A 22004-nucleotide genomic window follows, 5' to 3' on the forward strand; every position below is an offset into this window, starting at 1 on the left:
ATCATTAGTATTTCTATATAAAACTTCAATTATGGAAAACAAAAAACACTCAAACTGTTCTTCAAATAACTTGTAAGACTTTAACATGTTCATAGGACAGTGTCCCTTTAAACTATTCCCACCCAGATCTGTAATGCTGGCTAAATGCCTGGCCACTCTGGATTCCGTTTTGACAAACAAAACATGAATAAAGGACAATGAAAGAACTAGATGCAAGGTAACCCTTATTTACAACTGGACAGATTATTTATTTACAAATTGCCTTATTTTCTTAAACAGAAATGTATTTTTCAGTCACATTTATTTACAGTTTTTTAAATCCCAAACTTGCTGTTTGCATGATTTATAAGGTAAGTCATAAACAATTTAGAACACTTATCAAATTGAAATAAACTCATCTGAGACTTGAACAGAAACTGTGTAAAACTGATTGTGAAGCTTATTATAATTCTAGTCATTCTATTATTGTTTTGTTTTGTACATTTTCCCTTTTATCTTCTCAGAAGAGTACATTAATGATTTTAAATGTGTAGGTACTGAATGGAGTTCAAAATTAATATTTAACAAGGACTTTTATTATACAATTATGTACTAGCAAGTAATCTTTAGTGTTAATGATTAAAATGAATTGCTCTAAATTATAGACCTTTTTTGTAATTCAGGTTTAATAGCTATCAGTGCATTGTGGAAATTAGTTAACACACTGACTGAAGGAAATTTTTTAATGATATATTCAGTTTACCATCAGATATCATAGATACAATCCCATAATGGTATTTTTATAAACAACATTGTATCCATCCTTTTAGAAAGAAGTGATAAAATATTAAGTTGTAGAATTTCACTGGTAAACTATTGCCTTTATAAAAAAAGATAAAGAGTAGGGAACATTTTGTTTGTCCCATCCCACATGGTTTTGTCCCATCCCACATGGTTTTTCTCAGTAAAACAGAACATAATGTCCAAGGATGTGTGAGCTATAGCTGACACTGCAGTGGCTGCTGTGTTTTCCTACTTGGGCACAGAATTATTTTGTTTTAACTTCTTCCTCGGTAAATCTTTCTGAGATACTGTACCTAGAAACTGAAAGATGCTCAATACAAAATTTTGTTCTATATATACACAATATGTTTCTATTAATCTTATTATTGAAGCATTAATAGATATTTTGTTTTCTATTAATAGGAGTAGTAAGTCATCTGATTTTGGATCACAGTCACTATGTGGAAAAAACATTTTGCCTTTTGCCTTTTATTTTGGGCTGTCGCAACAGACCATGTAGCCTATGGACAAAACAGAAAGAAAGGACAAAAGCCAAATCCTCTTGCAAGAAAAGATGATTTTCAGGGTAAAACCTTTTTCTTAGAAATTGCAATAGGCTGTATAAAATGTTTCCTAGAAGTTTTCCAGGATAATTTCCAAGGAAATGAGAAATTATACATGTGTGGGATTATTTTGTTTTTTGTTTTTTTTGTTTTGTGTTTGCTACTGAGTCCTGGAATATATAGCAGCACATTTCATATCTACATTGTATTGTAATGTGATCCTTTGTTTTCATCTAAATATATATCACTTCTGAATGATACACATTATGAGAAATTGAAAAACCATTTTTCATATTGAATTTGCGGTCAGAAAATTTATATTTTGATGTAATATTACTATGATAAAAATAATCTGTGATGTAAGTGTGACCTAAAATCTGAAATATTGGGCTAATGAAGTACTATAGAGCAGAATTTGTCTCTATCTCCTAAAAAAAAATGATGGGGGAGGTTTGGGAATGTTGCAGTGGCTTCCTTAATTTAAAATCTTGGAAGCAGGTATATACCCTTAAGACAGAATTATTATTGTAACTTTCTTATTCCATTACAGATCCTGTGTGCTTCATTGACATGGTCTTTATCTTGGACAGTTCTGAAAGTGCAAAAAATGCATTGTTCAGTGAGCAGAAAGATTTTGTTAACAACTTAAGTGACAAAGTTTTCCTAATAAAACCTAGTAAATTCCAGAAGTATGATGTCAAACTGGCAATCATGCAGTTCAGCAGTACAGTCAAAATTGAGCATTCCTTTGTAGCCTGGAAAGACCTAAATAACTTTAAGCAGGAAGTCATGAAAATGAACTATATTGGGCATGGCACCTACTCCTATTATGCAATTTCCAATGCCACTCAACTGTTTAAAACTGAAAGTCGTAAGGGAAGTGTAAAAGTGGCTTTGTTGATGACTGACGGTATTGACCATCCAAAGAGTCCTGATGTCCAGGGGATATCTGCAGCAGCCAGAGATCTTGGAATATCATTCATTACCATTGGACTGTCTAGTAAAAAGGCCAATAAATCAAACCTACATTTGATATCTGGGAACTCTCCTAGTGAACCTGTTCTAATCCTAAATGATCCTAATCTCTCAGAGAAAATAAAAGAGCAATTGGTAAGTAACTGTGAATGGTTACATTTCTCTTCCCTTTTATTAGTGGCAGATTTTGTCGTTGATGATGATATAGACACATATTAATTTGAAAATAAGGTACAGTCTTATTTTCTTTCTTAAATTTCTAGCCCTGCTGGTTGCAGAGAAAAGTTTGAAGACATTACATGAGCGTACCTGAAAAGTTCAAAAACCAAACAGCAGATAAAAAAGCCAACTTTTTTTTTAATCAAATGATTTTAAAAACAATCTGATGGTTTTTTAGGACCTGTCTCATGATGGCTTTTGAATACTTAAGGTTAAGCAATGCTGCAGGAATAGGTGGAGTGGTTCAGCTGTGAAAAAGATCTGAGGCAGCATGAATCCAGTTCAATTCACAGGCCCAGCCTTCGGTCAAACAACATTTTGGGCAATGCAGAATTTTGTGCCATCCCTCAATATAATTTGGGGGATAGTTACTCATAATTCCAGTGTGCCTCCTAGTTTTCAAGGAATTGCGCTGTACTTAGATCTATCTGTGCTGCCAAAATAGCCTTGTACTCCAAAATGCTTGCACGCTAAAGCCCCAGTCCTGTAATTTTTATGTTGTTACTAGTAATTTTGACATCAGGTCAATCAACATTTTGATTTTGATCTAATTATACAAACTCACACACAAAAGTATGGAGACTAAAACCCTGATGCTGCAAAGACTTATATACATACATAACTTTATGTATTGTGTGTAATTCCATTGAAGTGAATTAGATTATTCACAAGCACATGCTAGGGGCCTGATCCATTGCGCATTGAAGACAATGGAAGTTTTTTACTGACTTCAGTAGGCATTGGATCACAACTTAAAAGCAGTGTAAGTCTCCTACTGTTCTCGTTTAGAAAGCACACTAAAAAATCCAATGTAGTGCATACATACAGTAAGCACTATGTCCAAAGTTGTTTTAATAGCTGACAGTAAATACCAGCACAGTTATGAAGTTGGTGTGGCTGGAATTAGTGGCACTGACTTGTGAGCTCTGGTGGAATAGTCAAAGAGTTTAGATAGGCTACTGTGGGACTTCTTTTCAAGGCTACTGAAAGTATTTTCATGTGGGATAAGAGGTTGTAAATAATAAGCTAAGATAAATAAGGGGAAAACATGTTTAGAATTAAATTAGCTTTCCAGTAATTACACAAGAAGAAATATTGTAAGGGTTTTTGTAATGTTTACATTTCACTAAGTCACTTTAAAAGCATGTTAAAACTAGTTTGGAAAGTTTTAAAACCAGATATAGTGACTAGTTATCACATATGTGTAAAAGCACATGGACAAGCTATGCAATTAAGGAAACATCTGGAGACTTCTCAGACACTGATGGCAATTGGTAAAAGGCAACTGTAAAAATTTTACTAATTTATGTCTTGCCCTGTGTTAGATAGATGTCCTTTGACATATTTATAGAACAAACATTTTAAAATCAAATCCACTATATTGTATGTTTTAATCAATATGTAATGGGCCAAATTCCTCTCCGAGTTACACTGGTATAAATCTGGAGTTACTCTCTTTATTAACTGGTGCATTTTCATGATCTCTTCATACATTGTGCAATGAGCCAAGATCTCAAGTTTAGCTATTTGCATTTTGACTCTTTGTCCTTCTTATCTTTGCTACTTTTCCAAGGTAAAGATTCTGACTAGCTGTTACATACTAACATTGGTGGCCCATTGGTGGTATTTTCCTGGCTGATGCTACATTATACATATTTTTCAGTACATATTCCTAGGCATCAGTATATGCAGCTGAAAGTTCCACACCTCCTCCAGCCATTCTGTGGGACCTATTCTCCGCCTGCTGGATATGAGTAACTCCCTCTAGAGGGTGGATAGGATCAGAGTCATTGTGATTTAAGGAAATTTAAGCAAAGAAATATGAGATCTTTGATGGCCCCCTAGAAAACAGGGTTTTCGGGGCTGGCATAGTACACTAGCTTGTGCAGAGCTAGTGTCTGGCTGTGTGTGTGTGCTGTCAAGCATGCTTCAAGCTGCAATGTAAGACATACCCTAAGAGAAGCTACACAGCAAAACACTGGTAATTCATCTGCTTTTGGAACTTATGAAAGTGTCAGGATATGTTCCTATGATGCTACATGTCTCTCTCAGTGAATATGGCATGAGTAGGCCTACTAAGTGTTCATCAGTGTAAGAATTGCACACTTAAAGGTTGAAACCATTCACTTAATTTACCATTCTTGGAATGGTATTTGGAACCAATATATTTTATAGCAAACACCTTGGTTAAATTAATAAACTGGTATATTTTACAAGAGAATATATTTTTCTTCTTCTTTTTCCTTCCCAGGTTGCCTTATTTAACAAGCGGGTAAGTGTTACAAGATTTGACTACTGTTAGTATATCAGTGTAACATGTTTTAATCAGCACATCAAGGCTGTGCCATTTCCTTCACTACGGATATCTGAATACAAATGTAGTAGTGCTATGTTTTTATTTCCTCACAGAACAGAAGAAGAATTTTCTCAAAAACCAGTGTGTCAGAAATCAGACAGTTTTTGATATTAATTGTTGGGTCAGATTCTTCTACCTTTACTTACACTGAGTAATACTCCTTAAGCAGAATCATTGGGATGGATGGGACTACTTGAGGAGTAAGGTACTATCCAGTGTAAATAAGGGTGATAAAATCTGGCTCTATTATTTGTATAGAAATATGGTGACTTTTATATTAACTCTCATCCATTCCTTCCAGCCCTTCTCACCATAAATCACCAAACACTGCTCATTAGTGGGCGATATTCAGTTTTACAATTTAAGAAACTTTTCCTTTGAAAGGGTATCGGGGCTACTCCGGGTATAAGTTACTTGCCTGTCTCATAAAATGTGGCAGTCTACTTGCCTCAAAATTGAGATTCATGTCCAAAATTGGTGGGTAACATTACATGCTATGTGTTCACTACCTGAAATGTTTATATTGTATAACAGATTTGGCTATTAAGAAAAACATTTTTCAAAATATTTGTAATACAGTATGTGCAAAACAAAGATTGAGATGGAACAGATTTAAGGGATTATTTTAATTGAGATTGTGCAGTGTAGAAGTGGTGTATGGTTTGTTACAGGAAGGCTCATTTTATAAGATCATTTATTTTCTGACTGCTTGACTGTTGTGCTTCAGCTAGCTCATGTCCTAGCCAAAAATACTGATTTAAAAGTGCTTCTAAAATTTGAAATGCTAAAATCTGAATATATTTCTAAAATATTTCTATTAACCCTTTAGTGTGAGCGGAAGTCCTGTGAGTGTCAAAAGGGAGACCAGGGACCACCCGGCCCTTCTGTAAGTATATATATTTTTTGTTAGGAAGCTTCAGAACTATGAATTCTAATCAGAGGTCAAGGCAGAACATTATGGATGTTTGTCAGAACAGTCTTTTAAAATGGTTACAGTTTGTATGAAAGCAAGATCTCAGCCTTCCATATGCTGTAATGTAAATGTTTAATTTTGTTTCTATGGTTTCTGAAATTATGGATTTCATATACCCTAATGAAGGCCTGAAACCTCCAAACAGAGAATCTTCTTAATGATGTTTCAAAAAAAAAAAAAAAAAATGAACCCATATACTATGCTGAAATCTAGGTTGGCTAAATTGGTACCTAATTTTGAAGCACAAATCAAGAAACCCTAGTTGTGATAGAAGGCTATTAGGGCTCTATGCTACATACACCCACAGCCTGTCTCCTCCAACTTAGAAGGACATCACAAAGATTCAACATAGAAATGGATACAAGCCAAAAGTCTGAATCTGAGCACCCCAGACTTTGGGGCAATTTGAATCCAAAGTCAGAGCTGAGCTTTACTGCTCAGGCAAAGATCTCTGTCTCTTATTCCATCTTTCGGGGGAGGGATAGCTCAGTGGTTTGAGCACTGGCCTTCTAAACCCAGGGTTGTGAGCTCAATCCTTGAGGGAGCCACTTAGGGATCTGGGACAAAATCAGTACTTGGTCCTGATGGTGAAGGCAGGGGGCTGGACTCAATGACCTTTCAAGGTCATCCCTTCCAGTTCTAGGAGATAGAATATCTCCATTATTTTTTTTTTAATTTAATTTATTTATTTCTGTGGTAGCTGGCTTCTCCATGGCTAACAGATGCAGTTGGTGTCTGAGTGACCCAGAAAATCTTAATGTTGTATGCTGAGTGATCGGCTGTAAAGTCACAGCATAATATTATAGCTCTTCTGCCTAATCTTAGCCAGATGCCGTGTCAGTCAGATGATGAAGCACTTAAAGATATATTCGGCCAACAAAAAGATGATGCTTGGGATTGTCAAAGTATTCTGTAAAGCTGAGAACCAGTTCAGTTTACCAAATACAATATTTATGTAGCTCAGGGGTAGGCAACCTATGGCATGCATGCCAAAGGCAGCACGCTAACTGATTTTCAGTGGCACTCACACTGCCCGGGTCATGGCCACCGGTCCCGGGGGCTCTGCATTTTAATTTAATTTTAAATGACGCTTCTTAAACATTTAAAAAACTTTATTTACTTTACATACAACAATAGTTTAGTTATATATTATGGACTTATAGAAAGAGACCTTCTAAAAACGTTAAAATGTATTACTGGCATACGAAACCTTAAATTAGAGTGAATAAATGAAGACTCGGCACACCACTTCTGAAAGGTTGCCGACCCCTGGTGTAGCTTTTAATCATGCATTTTATGTACTTTATAGAACAGAAGCAAATTTAGAGTTGGAGCAATTCTAGCTTATAGAATCAAATCTAGACCTGGAGCAATTCTAGTTAATAGAATCAAAATAGAATTTGGTTTTAGTTTCTTAGCTGACCAGAAAGTACTTTCTAAACTATTTAGTTGGATATTGGGAGTGCAGTGACTGTTTGGGCTAACAAAACACACAGTAGATGTCTAGCAATATCTGTTTCACAGCCTGAAACAAATAAACATTTGTTTATAATGAATGAGAATGAATGTTGTCTAGGATACTAGGGTATTCATGTCCAACTTGTGAAAAGTGCCAGTTAGCACTGTTTTTACTTTTTTCTTAACCTAGACCATCTCATAGGCTACACCACACCTTATCCACTGGACTAACTGGCCAGCCCTGGTGGAACCAGAATATGGCGGCAGGCCTACCATCCCATACTACTGCTGGGTAACACAAGTCCAGAAATGAGCCTTCCTGACTTTTTTGTAGTCTCTAATCAGAATTTAATATCTAAGACGTTTAAGTTATTTTGTCCAAAATTATTAGATCACAGTACGGTATGTAACAAGAATCCCAGGACCTCTGCTTCCTTTTCCAGCCCAGCCCTTTGCACAAGCCACATCACACTTGGTCTCATGGACCAGGAAGGTGGTGGGAAAAATTCTTGGCCTTAGAGCTGCAGAATATTGGCATTAATCTGTTCTGTAAAATATATTATGAGCAGAGACAACCATATGGGCTAAAACAAGTCATATTCTGTATGTGACAGTACTAGTCAAAAATGACTGGAATGTCTCCGAAAGGCAGCAGCAAGGAAATGTGTTATGTTTTCTGTTGCACCTTAGTTCATTAGGTTTACTAGGATTCTGTTTTGCTAATGTTGAAGATGGAAAACATATTTACACTGGGCATGGGTAAAGAATCACAGCCAGAGTCATGTCTTCTAATACTGAGCAAGGAAATGTATCAGACTAATGAGAACAATCTTATGCCTGTCCAAGGTCCTTCTCCTCTGTCTCTCTCTGCTTCACTGTAGAACTTTTGCCTAAACCTTTTCCCTTCGCCATTGTTCCCTTCCTTCCTGGTCCAGTTTTAAAGAAACCAGAAACATATCATTAGGATATTCATAATATTTTCCTGTTTTGTTTAGGGAGGACTTGGTAGTCGAGGCGATAAAGGTGAGCGAGGACCAAAAGGAGACAAGGTAAATTGACAGAGTTTTCTCTTTAAAATGAATGCCAATTTCTTCTAGTTTTATTCAAACTATGCAAATGAGGAAAGCAGAGAAAAGGTACAGTACAACATGCCATAAATCAATATTCAAGCATGGAATTCTGCCCTCAAAGAATCCTGTTGAAATCTATCAGAACTGCATACAAGGATAGTATTTGAATCTAAATCCTTATCAGACTGAACAAATTAAGATGCCAGTTCTTCAAGCTCTTCTCTGCAGGCACACCCCTGCGCCTTTGTGGAGCTGTATTAAAGTCAATGAGGCTCTGTGTGGCCTCCAGGCTCTGTTTATTAGGAACATTTCGCAGGATTGGGGCCTAAGATCAGGGGTGAAAGTAACTTAAAGGATTTACCGGTACTCCGGAGTCCTGAGCAGGGGTTGGGGCCTCAACCAGACGAGGCGGGGCCTTTAAATCCCCGGGTCCTTTAAATCAAGATTTAAAGGGCCTGGGGCTCCGGCTGCGGTAGCGGCGTCTGGGAGCTCCAGGCCCTTTAAATCACCCCCAGAGCTACCAGCTGCAGAGGCGTCTGGGAGCCCCGGGGCTCCAGCTGCCACAGCGGAGGCCTGGGCCATTTAAATAGCTGCCTGAGCCCCGCTGCCGGAGCCCCCGGGGTAACGGCGGCAGCCCAGGGCTCCGGCAGTGATTTAAAGGGCCAAGGACTCCCGGCCCCCGCTACTGCAGTAGAGCCCCGGGCCCTTTAAATTTCTGCCAGAGCCCTGAGCCTTGGGGTAGCGGTGGCAGCCGGGAACCCCCGGGGCGGCTCCGGCGATTTAAAGCGCCCGGGGCTCCGCTGCGGTAGTCGTATCACCGCCGTAGCCCTGGGCCGCCGCCGGGGCTCCAGCAACAGGGCTCCAGTGGCGATTTAAAGGGCCTGGGGCTCCCTGCAGCGGCCGGAGCCCCAGGCCTTTTAAATCGCTGGCCTGGGGAAGCCGGTCCGGTCTGGCACGGCGTATCGGCTCTTGCCGGTACGTCGTACCGGACTCTACCGGCTTACTTTCACCTCTGCTTAAGATCCCAGGCATCTAATAACTGTGCTTTAGTTTTCTGTGTTGTCAAAGTTTTGCACTGTATATGCTTCATTGTAGAAGAGAAGATGGAGCCTTTTAAGTTAAAATTGGTGTTGATTTTCAATCAGTATATCTTGGTTCTAATTTGGTAATGTTTGGTAAAACAGTGCTGCATATTTTGATTGGGTTCCATTGTTCCTGACAGGGTGATTCTCAAAAAGGAGAAAGTGGAGAAAAAGGTGAAGAGGTATGTAGATGACTTAGTATTTCCTTATTAAGATCTATTCTTGAGAATATCATAATTTAGAAAGCTAGGGCCAGATTGTTACCTAGTATAAACTGGCATAGCTCCAGTGACTTGAAGAGAGCTATGTTGATTTACACTAACTGAGAATCTGGTCCTAGATTTCAAATTTTTATGCAGATGTTTCATATTATCATTTATAATATGTATCTGAACTAGCTCCTGATTCAGAAAAGCATCTGTATTCAGGCAAGCACTTTAAGCACCTGTTTAAGCTAAGCATGTGCTTAAGTGCTTTCCTAAGATGGGGCCCTTGTGATAACAGGAACTTTTGAAATGGCAGTGTATTGCATTGACCAGCATTATAGTTATCTGCAAGGGAGAATTGAAGTTCACATAATAAAGATCTCATCTGCATAGTTGCCACGAATAGGTCCCTCATCTGGTATTCCCTCAGTTTGAACTCTTGAAGATTCACAGTCAATAAACTTGACAGTAATGCAATAGTTCAATCTAATTTGAAAATCAGTCTAGGGTAGAGATTATATTTGCTAGGAATGCAGTAGAAATTTTTTCTGGTAAAGGACATATTTGTCTATCTACTGTTATGGGGTGGGAGGAGGGTGTGTATGGAGCGGGACAACACCATTTCTTGAAGTCTACAGAAGATGACAACTTAAATGGACTTTCTTATAACTATATTTAAACTTCATTATACTTGATAAGATTATCTATATTTTTCCTGTTAGTAATTTAAGTATGTCCTGTATCTTCACTTTATTTTTTTAATCTTTTTTTATTTATTTTTTTTTAAATAGGGAGATCCTGGCAACAGGGGAGAAAAGGTAAGATCTTTGTGAAGAACCTAAGGCCAGATTGTCACTTGATGAAAATCCACATGGGATACTCAGCAGAAGGTTCTGTCTTAAGCCCTGAACCTACAGACACGTATGCAGATATAAATGTTACTACCATGAGCAGTCCCACTGAAATCAATAGGACTATTCATGGCAATAAAGTTAATCATGTGTGTGTTTGGAGGATTGAGGCCCTCACTGGTCCTTGATGTGGTATTTCAAGGGGGTCTCTACAGCCCTTTGACTGGCTTTCTTTGGTTAGCCCCTGGGTAGGACAGTTCTTGGCTCCTGGCCTCTCATTAGGCCAAGTCGTCTGCTTCAGTCCCTTTTGGCTGTGTTTCTGAAGGCAGCCTGGTGTTCTGCCTCCCTTACTTCTCTGAGCTCTCTCCTTTTATAGCAGGCCTTGTTTCAGCTGTAGGTGCCTGCCTCCATGATTGGCAGTTGTGACAGCTGCATGGAGATGTGGTCAGGCTGCTTGCCTGTAGGTAGGAGAGACTCCTCTCCCGCTTCTGCCTCTGCTCAGTATGGGGTTTGTAAACCCTATTACAGATCCTCCCCTGCAAGGCCGAGGCCCTGCCTTGGCTGAAATATGCTCCTTCCCAGAATAGAAAATCAGCGTTATAGTGCAACCTTCCCGCCAGGTATTGTATTCAAAAGGTGTAAGGCTGTAGTGACAGGTAGCATCTCATGATCCTTGGGTTTGTCTGCTTCATCACATTTTGGCAGCACAGACGCACGTGGTCCATAACGAGCGTGAACCTGCTTCCTAGGAGGTAGTACCATAGGCCCTCTATTGCCTATTTGGCAGCCAAGCACTCTTTTTCTATCACTGAGTATGCTTTCTCCCAGGGGAAGAATTTCCAGCTGATATATACTACTGGGCATTCTTCTCCATTGACATCTTCAGAAAGGACCACCCTAGCCCTACCTCTGATGCGTTCGTTTGTAATATGATCTCTTTTTCTAAATTCCGGCTATACAGTACTAGGTGTCTGCAGAGTGTGGTCTTGAGTTCTTGAAAGGCCCTTTCACAAGTGGGTGTCCACAACCCCCATCTTGGGGCAGAATCCTCAGTCAAATCTGTTAGCACTGCTGCTACGGTTGCACAATCAGGGCTGGCTCTGGCTTTTTTGCCGCCCCAAGCACACACACCAAAAAAAAAAAAAAATCGGGGCAGCCAGAACGGCAAAGCAAAAAAAAACCCTGCGGCACAGCCGGAGCGGCAAAGCAGGAAAAAAAAAATAAAAAAAACCTGCGGGGCGGCCGGAGCCAGGGTGCAGGGGGACTCCCTGCACTGCAGATGTGCCCCAGCTAGCGGGGGGGAGGGGGAGGGAGCGAGGGGTGAGAGAGAGAAGGGGGGCGGCCAGGGCTTCAGTGGAGCGCTCGCCACGTGGCCCCGATCACCGCGCCGCCTGCCGGGAGGGCTCTGCGCCAGGGAAGGACGCAGGCTGCCCTGCCGGGCTTGCTGCAGTCCTAGCACCAGCTGGGGCAGACGGCGCGCGCAGCCCGCTCCCAGTAGGGCGCTCCTCTCCTCCGTGCTGCCGCCCCCTCCAGGGCGGCCGGATCGGCAAACAAAACAAAACAAAACAAAAAAGCGGCCGTGCCGCCCTAGGATTGGGCAGAATGCCGCCCCGTGGAATCTGCCGCCCCAAGCACGAGCTTGCTCGGCTGGTGCCTGGAGCCGGCCCTGTGCACAATGAGGTATGGATCGGTGGTAGTAGACAGCTAAGCCTAGGAAGGCATGCACTTGCTTTTTGGTCATGGGGGCCTTGTATGCCTGTTAGACATGAACCTTGTCCACCAAGGGGCAGTCGTGTCCTCCACTGAATTTATGTCCCAGGCTTCTTCCTTCCCTATTGCACATCTAGTAGGGTTTGCTGTTAATCTGGCTTCTCTCAGTGATCAGAGGACAGTGGCTACCATGTCCAAATGGGAGTCCCAACCTTTGCTGTAGATAACTACATCATCCAAGTATGCCGCTGCATATTGGCTGTGTTGTTGGAGCAATTGGTCCATCAAATGTTGAAAGGTGGCCACTGCCCTGTGTAACCTGAAGGGCATGGTCTTAAAATGGAATAGACTTAGCAGTGTAGAAAAGGCTGTCTTCTCCAGACACACTGGTGTTAAGGGGATCTGCCAGTACCCCTTTGTCAAATCTAAAGCGGTGATATATTGGGCTTCTCCCAGTTGGTCTAAGAGCATCCACTCAGGGCATGGGATAGCCATCAAATTTAGAAATTGTGTTCACCTTCCTGAAATCTATGCAGAAATGTAGTGAGCCATCGGGCTTTGGCACCAGCACTATAGGATTGCTTCAGTCACTCTGGAACTCTTCTATCACTCTTGAGTTCCAGCATGGTCCTGATCTCTTTCTCAGTGACCCCCCTCAACTTGTTGAGGATCAGTTAGAGCCCTTCTTGTATTACCTTACCAGGTTTTGTATTAATATGGTGTTGTGTTCGGAATGTCTTCCCAGGTAGGGCTGAGAATACCCATGGGAAAGCGGCCAGCAGATGGAGTGCCTGTTCGCTTTGCTTATTTAATTTTTTCCCTGAGGATCACTGAACCTTTTAGGCAGTCTTTACGTTGGGGTCCTAGTTCCAGTTTTCAGGGTTTGTTGAGATAAAAAAGTTTTCTCTGCCTTTCCAGGGCTTCACTACATTTACGTGGTAGATTTGTTGTTCCCTTTTTTTCCTGGTTGTCTGATCAAGTATTCCACAGTTTCCACTTTCTTTATCACCTCATAAGGGCCTTGCCACTAGGCCATTTGCTTCAATTCTGAGCTTGGAAGAAGCAACAGGACTCAGTCACCCAGTTGAAAGACATGCATCCGTGCCCCTTTGTTATACTGTTGTTATTGTCCCTGTGCTTCCTTCAGGTTTTTCTAGCATACGCCCTTATAGCCTCCACTCTCTGACATTTTCAGCTCTCAGTGTTTGTCTCTCTCAGGTTTCCCATACCAGGTTGAATATATGCCCCTCGGTTGTTGTCCATTTATCAGTTTGCAGGGTGAAAACTCTGTGGAAGCTTGGGGCACCTCTCTGATGGTAAAAAGTAAGGCTGTGAGTAGTTGCCAGTGTCTGGTGTCTTGAGCCCCCCTTAAGTGTCTGGTTGAACCTATCTGTTAGGCCATCTATATGAGGGTGGTACATGGATGTCCACAGGGCCTTGACTTTTAAGAATTTCCATATTTCCTTCATCATCTGGGACATGAAATTCATCCTCTGGCCTGTCAGGACCTCTTTGGGAAACCTGAGCCATGTGAAGATCTTCAGCAGCTCCTTGGTGATAGTCTTAGCATCTGTAGAACATAGTGGTATGGCCTAAGGGTACCTGGTGGCATAGTCCACGATGACAAGTATGTGCTGATGCCCTGAGGTGCTCTTTTCTAGGGGACCTATAAGGTCTATTCCCACTCTTTCAAAGGTGGTCTCCACCAAGCGGAGAGATACTAGTGGGGGCTCTTGGGATTCCCTTGGGGGCTGTCAATTGACATTCAGGATGAGAGGTGCAGAAATTCTCAACTTCCTTGAAGACTACTGGCCACAAGTATCTGGCCAGGATCCTAGACTGCGTTTTGCCTTTCCCAAGATGCCCTGCACATGGGGTTGCATGTGCCAGGTGCAGCAACTCACTGCGATGTATGTGAGGTACTAACAGGTGCATCCGTATCTCTTGTGTCTACATGTCTTGGTCTACATGGTATAATAAGTCCACCTTGAGGGCAAAGTGTGGATACTGCTGGCCCTTTACGGGGTCTACTCTTTGCCGTCCACCATGGATACCTGTTCGAAGGCTCAGCTCAAGGTCTTGTTGTTCCTTTGCTCAAGAAGTTCCTTGAAACTCAAAGAATCCAATTAACTTCTCTGGATCCATTTGCAGCAGTGGTGGTATATTTGGGCTCATGGATGGTCTTTCTCTGGGGTCATCATCGTCAGTGGCATCAGCTCTGGCCTCTGTGGTCCCTATTACGGCCATGGTAGGAACCACATCTGCCTCCTCCCTCCACTCTCTCCCCACTACCAATTTTTCCTTCCAAGATTTTCTTTCCTTGGGTTGGCAGGTGAGAAGGTCAGGGTTCTTAAAGGGGAACAGGATGCCTAATACCTCTTCTGAGGTATCTTCCTCGAGTTCCTGGGCTAAGGGAAGCTTCTGCAAGAGCTCAGGGAAATATGACCAGTCTCAGCCTAATATTACAGGATAAGGTAGGTCTGCAGAGACACATACTTTCATCTGGTCTTGGAGCCCATCAAAAATCTTATTGTCCTAGTGGGATACCTAATAGAACATTGCCATGGATACATTTAATAGGGATTTTTCCCTTCTTGGGTTTCCCTGTCGCCTAGGCTACCTGTTCTTGGATAAATGTCTGGTCATACCCCAGAGTCTGTTGGCCTTCTACTTCAGTGGGGATTGTGAGTTTTTCTGGACTTTTCCTGTGGGCCCTATTCTTGCCAGTCCAGACCTGCCCGAACTTACACTCCATCTAGGGGAAGTCTTAAAATGAGTGCCCCTGTTGTCCACAGGAGTAAAATGTTATCACATCTGTCCCTTGTTTTCTAGCATCTGTGTCATCTTCTTTCTGGGTTTCAGTGGGTCCTTGCTCCTGTGCAGTTACGGGCCAAGGAGTCAGTCAGTTTAAGGGAGCAGGTCTGTTGTCATGGGGAAATCTTACCCATGGACCCGGAGATGCACCCGTCTCTTACGTTGACAAGCCAGCAAGGATTTGTCAAGAAAAATATCATGACAAACCAACCTATTAGCTTCCTTTGACAGGGTAACAAGACTTATGGATGGGGGAAAGTGGTAGATGTGGTATATCTTGACTTGTTATGTTATGTATAGTCTTAGGAAGATAAATTTAGATATGCTGAGTAGAACTGAACTTCTGCAGAACTTGATATAATTACAGTGCTTACACATCTTCAGAAAATACCAAAACTTATGTAACGCATTTTATTTAATCAAAAAAATCTTGTTCAATTATAAAAAAATTAATTTTTATAGGGTGAAAGAGGAGAATGTGGGACACCAGGGTTAAAAGGGGACAGAGTAAGTACAACTTTTTAATTAAAATGTTGTCCATGGTGTTAATTGTGGAGCACGTATATAAGTACCATCAACCTGTGCACTAAATGAGGCAGGTGGGGATCATGTGATTAAAGAATGCATCATTATGCATATACACATGGGGGAGGAGGGCTGAATTGGGGTTGCATGGGCACCCTTAGATCTGGAATATCCTAACTTTTGACAGATTGACTTTGAAACCTTAATAATGTTACTTTAAAACAGTATTTTTGTGTGTAATTTCCTAGTTTTTCAAAAAGCAAACTAAAAAACCAGAAATTCCATCATGTGGCATTATTTTGGAACCCACATGGGTCACCAGCAGGGCTGGAACCCTTAGATCCATCTCACAGACCTCTGCCACTTGACCTAATGGAGTATGGTAAAGTGAGGGTGGTAGTACTTGTCATCCGCTATGTGGACCAGCACTCGAGAGGGATGAGACATTTTGCCTGTGAGTTTGAAGATATTTGCTGTTGGCAGAGGAATGGTGAGACTCAGGAATCTTGGGTTCCATTCCAGGCTCTGGAGGGAGTGTGCTAGACCCTTCTGGCTGTTCCCCATAAGCTTGACCCTTTCTACCCTATCCCTCCAACTTGTCCCTGTCAGAGTCCCATCTATTCCCCACCCCAGTTCCTCATCTTACTCCCAGTCTCCTCACCTAGCCTGTCCCAGTCTCCACTGCTCAGGTGTTTCATCCCAGTCCCAGCCTTCTTGTCCACACAGTTCAGTTCCCCACTCCTGTCTGATTTCTCTCTCTTTCTTCCCTTCACCCACATTCTCCAGTCATACTAGTTCCCAGTCCCAGCCTTCTTTCCCTTATACAGTTTCACGGTCCATCCCATTCCAGCTCCTAGGCCCAGTCTCTCTGCCTGGAAAGTCCCAGTTCTCCAAAACATGGGAGCGCTAGAACTTTTCAAAGAAAAGGTTACCAAAGCTTTTTAACATGGTAATATATTTAAGTAATATATTTTTCCCTAGCCTCATTCTCAGAGAGAGCTGAACTGCTTGAGGCAGATATCCAGCATGAAAAATTTCAGCCCAAACAGTAAGAGTCTGGCAAAATTATAAGGAACTGAAAGTTATAATTTCTAGTGTTCAGCAACCATAATAGAAACTGCTACCAGCCCTATCTATAAGGCGCTCTCCATAAATTCCATAACACATATTTTGGTGATTTTCAAGACTCACCTACCCCTTGTAACACTCTGTAACACTGAAACAAACATGCAAAATTAAGGACCCCCGCTATACTTTACCTAATTTATGCCCAGCCCCTAATTATACACATACACACACACACACACACAATATATATATATATTCTGTCCCTATTTTTGAATATATCCTGTAAAGGGAATTACAGATGCATATAGGACCTGAGCCATAGCAGTCATCCTGTTAACTTTATTGATTTTAAATCAGGCCCATGGGAAAGATAACATAGCCTATCCCTTTCTATATAGACATGCATTATGATTAGATTGAAATGGATTTGACTTTTATATAAGCAATTTAAAATCAATTGACATAAAAGGAATAGTGGTCACTCTTAAGAGGCATTAATTAGCTTTGTAATGACATCATATTACCAAAATATTTACAATTTTTCTTCGGTATTAGTCTCTGTAATATGTACACCTTATCGGATGCAAAACTGGAAAGTTTCTTAGTGCCTATAGAGCAGTCATTTGATGTAAGTTAACAAAGCAGATGTTTGTGAAACATTTCCGTTGGCAGTTAGGACATACTTTTAAGCAATAAGATTTGTCACAAAGAAAGACCTACCAGATCATGTGAAATAGCAGGGGTTCAGAAATCTCTTTAAGGACAAGTGAATCAGAAGAGATAATGACATTAAAGAAATAGAGGAGTTGCACATCTCACATGAAAAAAAGAATACAAGTTTGGGCAACATGCAAAGTAGTAGGAGGTTAAGTGAAATGTGTATTAAGATAAAAGGAAGTTGTTCAGAAGCTGGCAAATAACATGGACAAAGCAGCCCAGGAGATCGGACATAAAAACCATATGCCAAGACTACAGAAAGCTAAGCAGAGTGTTCCTCTGTTATTTAATTTCTATTAAGGACAGTGATGAAAAAAAACATTTGACATCTGTAAACGATCTGTAAAGAAATTATAATGGATTAAGCACTTTAAGAAGTTACTGAACAGACCAGAGTTATATTACTCACCCACAGAATTACCAGCTCAACGCACATTTGAAAAAAAATAGATGAAGATCTGCCAACCACCTCTCAAGAATTAAAAAAAATAAAAAATCTGTGCCTCTGGAAAAATTATCAGACATTGAACACACATAAGAGCAGTGTCAAGAGCACAACTCCAATATTCAGAAACAAATTTAGAAGATGCAGTAATTGGCATTGCAGTATAATAGGCAGTATTGTTGGCTGTCCAGGAGGAGGGTTTATTTTTCTTTCTTCTAATTTAATTAATTACACTGACTTCAACAGAGCATCTGATGTTTCCCACTGCCTGCAAGTTGGGTTTCCCTAAATGCAAATCAGACTAGAATATAGACAATGGCTCAAAATGCAGAAAACTTGTCTTGATTTGAAATCGGAACTGTTTCTAACCATTTATGCATATTCTCAGTGTAGGTTTGATTCTACACACATTTACTATCATGATTTGTTTCATTCTAGTGGTTGCTTTGCCATATCTTCATGTAATTTTGCAAATGTGCATCAAATCATTGTGGCTACTCATGGTAGCAAGCACTATACTCAGTAGTTAATCCCTGCAGGATCAGGCCCTCAGGTGCTGGGATACATACAATGTCTTGAACTTTTGAATCTATTTCAAGATGAGGAAATAGTGACATTTAAAGCATTCTATTCCATCAGCTGCTTTATTCATCAGGACAATTACAAGATCAAAACAAGACACATGCTGTGGAAAGGACAGCCAGATCCACTGACTTCTGTATATGTAGAAATATAAAAAAATGAAGAGAGGATGAGGAGGAAAAAAACAGGGGAACATCTGGATTGGCCTAAAATTCTTTTTTACTTGGGAAGCAAATTGTAATTGAGCCAGATGGGAGTTAAACACTAAGTGTGCATTCTGGTAAATAGTGAAAAACTAGTACAGCAGAAAGACAGATTTATGAACTACACTGGAACTGGACAGTAGCTGTAACTAGTAAATTTTTTTATGGAGCATAAGTATGTCAGCTAATAAGATAATAGATAAATGCACGTTTACTTTTGAAGATAAAGGTTTTTATGATTTTTGAAAACGATAAGTCTGATTCTGATGCGTAATTTGAAGTAACTAGGTTAAAGTCAATTGAAGTTATGGCAGTGTAAAACTTATTCAAGTGAGATCAGACTCAACCCCTGTATCACAGAGATAACATGATCATTGCTGGGTTTGTTAAAGATTTTCCATCAGATATATCAATAGAAATTGAGATTCAGGACATGTATCAGATGACAACCAGCTAAGCAACCAACTAACTCTTATCTATCAATAGGGATTGATTTCTGAGGGTACAGCTGCACTGCAATATAAACCCAGGATTAGTAGAACTCGAATTAACAGACCTTGGGCTCATTAACCTAGGGCTTGAGGATCTACATGCATTTGTAACCCCAGGTTAGGAATTGTTGAACCCTGGGGCTCCAGCATCTACACTGCATTATGTGGGTCTGAGTCCAACCACTCATATCCCAGACTTCCTATCGCTTTCCTAAAACGTTGCCACTCTAGCCCTTTGTTCATGGGGCAATGTAGGAAGATTTGACTGTCTAGAGGACAAAAAAGTTAGCTTGTGGGATTGTGGGATACTATTGGCAGACTTCAAGAGCACTTGTCCAGTCGAGCTGCATCTAAACTGCAAACCAATAGAACTTGAATCCTGGGTCGTTGGTCTGAACCCTGAGTTAGAGTGATTTGTATGTAGATGGAAGGGGGGGTAGGCTTGAGCCTGAGTTCAAACTATGGGCTTACATTGCCATGTAAACATTCCCTAAGCCACCTTGTATATCTCTTATAATAAAGGTGTTTGATCAAACATCAAGAGACAATTCAAAGGAAAAACAGAATTACTAAAAACAAAACAACAAATTCATACCCCTGAGGAAACATAGCTATACCGACCTAATCCCCGGTGTAGGCAGCGCGAGGTTGATGGAAGAATTTTACCATCTCTTGGGGAGATGGATTAACTACAGCGACAGAAGAAACTCTCCCGTTGCTGAAGTGACTGTCGACACTGAAGTACCACAGTAACGCAGCTGCAGGGCTGCAGCTGTGCTGCTGTAGCATTTTAAGTGTAGACATAGCCATAGTGGAGCAGGGAATGAAATCCAGAGGAAATTCATGAGTGGAGACATGGTATAAACAAATCTGGTCTTTTTGTATATTATAAAGAACAGAACAATTTGGGCTACATTTTTAATACTATGCTTTAGCAATATGTGGTTCTAAATGCAGTTAGTTGATAAAGTGTATTGCTACCTTCCCCCCCACCCAGGGTTTAGAAGGCCCTCTTGGACGAAAAGGACCGCGGGGACCACAGGTGAGTAAGCTGAAAGTTATTAAATAATGAAGAGTACTACTTATGCTGTTCTCTGTAACGTTGCTCTGTATTTATCACACAATCCATTTTATTGCTAAACTCTGCAAAGTTTCACATTTTGACAAATAAAGTAAATCATGGCAACTCTATGAATTTCAGAAAATTCTTTATGTACCAAATCCTGGCCCCTGCTATGTATCTGGCACAGAGCCTAGCCAGAGCTGTGTGGCTCAGTTGGACTCCTCAACTGTAGAGCTTTCCACATACTGTGGGAGATGTTTCTCCTGTTAGACTGACCACATAGCACCTATGTAGCCGCCAAATCACCTAGCTAGAATCTAAAGGCTTCACCCCTCAATGACCATATATGGCAGACTCCCCAATATGCCAACAATATGGGCAGAGTACTGCCCAGATGAATGATAGCTGGAGAGATGGAATTGGTTGCGGAGCTCAAATGCCAATATCATCATCAAATGTGCATAGTCTACTGAGGACCCATTGCATCAACCAGAGTGACCACAGTTGATGGCATCATACTAGACATTGTAGAGTAAAATTCCCAGATCTGGCTCAGTCCTGAAAATCCATGAATCTCTGGGGCAGCCCCACAGGCGACGCCATGTAGGGTCAAGGTACGCATGCTTTTGCACGCTGATGGAGAGTCTGAGAGCGTGGTGTGCTGGCATATTTTTGTCCATCCAGGTGACATGGCTAAAGAGCATGCAGTGCTGCTTTGAATGTAATGAGCAACTGGAGGAAGGCTAGATCTCTGTGAGATTTTGGCATTTCACACAAAGTCAAACCACTTTAGGTTCAGGATTTGGCACAGACAGTGCCTATGGTGTGTCTCTAGCTGCTCCAGTTCTGTCTAAGAGGTTTATGACACATATAGCAGTGCAGGCAGCACACAGGTTTGATAGATCCTGAACACTAATATGACAGTTTCAGTAGCAAGAGTGATTAGTCAAAGTAAGGTCCCATCCCATTGGGAAGAAAATGCTTCTTGTTGCTTGAAAAGGGATGATGGACAATTCCTTCATGGCTGCCAATCCCCCAGTTCCAAGCTCACTTATTTTTAATTATCTGTTGTAGGAGGCCCATATCTTGCCTTTCTCTCTCGGGGTTACTGGTAACCTTGGGTTCCAGTAACTTCCACAGTCCCTCTACAGAGAAAGAGTGAGGACAGGGATCTGGAGATATTTGCTTAGTATGGCAGGGACCTCAGGAAGTTACTTGTGTCTCCCTAAAAAGCAACAGAGAGTCCTGTGGCACCTTTAAGACTAACAGATGTATTGGAGCATAAGCTTTCGTGGGTGAATACCCACTTCATCAGACGCATGTCTCCCTAGTGCTGGTACTGTGGAAAGTGCATAGAGTTTTTCCACTCCACTTCTGCACCCAGCCCAACTATTTCTAGATAGAAACATCATGAATCAGAGAGATTTAGACCTATCATAAAATGAGACAAATCAAATAATCACCATTTCCCTACAGAAACTAAACTCTCCATACAGTGTGTGTTCAGTTATGCATCTTTTGTAAAATACCCACCAGCTAACTGTTGCAAATTGAGCCATTTCTGAATTCTTGTAAAAAATAACTTCGGAACAATTTAGTAGGAAAACAACCCTATTATTTTTAGGTGAAGTCATAATGAACTGAACATTTTTTTCCTTTCAATGTACAGTAGTCAATGTAGTTTTTAGTTCTGTGATACCCTTGTTTCAAAACTAATGTTGGATATTGTTAATATTATAGTACATTATATTAATGAATTATATTATATTTATATTATAGTAGGGTTACCATATTTGGAGTGTCCAAAAAGAGGACACTCCCCGGGGCCCCGCCCCCGCCCCCAGCCCCGCCCCCGCCCCAACTCCGCCCCC

At 41.0% G+C, this 22004-nt stretch overlaps 1 protein-coding gene across 1 annotated transcript in view; it reads left to right on the plus strand.

Moving 5' to 3' along the window:
- Nucleotides 1-270: 270 nt before the first annotated feature.
- The window catches only part of COL28A1 (collagen type XXVIII alpha 1 chain), a 143847-nt gene continuing 122113 nt past the window's right edge, over nt 271-22004 (plus strand). Inside the window, exons 1-10 of the mRNA XM_024212907.2 lie at nt 271-350; nt 1186-1348; nt 1876-2435; nt 4771-4791; nt 5705-5761; nt 8302-8355; nt 9599-9640; nt 10456-10482; nt 15502-15546; nt 20068-20112. Of these exons, the coding sequence (XP_024068675.1) occupies nt 1222-1348; nt 1876-2435; nt 4771-4791; nt 5705-5761; nt 8302-8355; nt 9599-9640; nt 10456-10482; nt 15502-15546; nt 20068-20112 (978 nt within the window). The 5' untranslated portion in view covers nt 271-350; nt 1186-1221. The remainder of the gene's footprint in view (nt 351-1185; nt 1349-1875; nt 2436-4770; nt 4792-5704; nt 5762-8301; nt 8356-9598; nt 9641-10455; nt 10483-15501; nt 15547-20067; nt 20113-22004) is intronic.

Source organism: Terrapene carolina, unplaced genomic scaffold (genome assembly GCF_002925995.2).
Source record: "Terrapene carolina triunguis isolate 2854851 unplaced genomic scaffold, T_m_triunguis-2.0 Scaffold84, whole genome shotgun sequence".
Lineage (NCBI taxonomy): Eukaryota > Metazoa > Chordata > Testudines > Emydidae > Terrapene > Terrapene triunguis.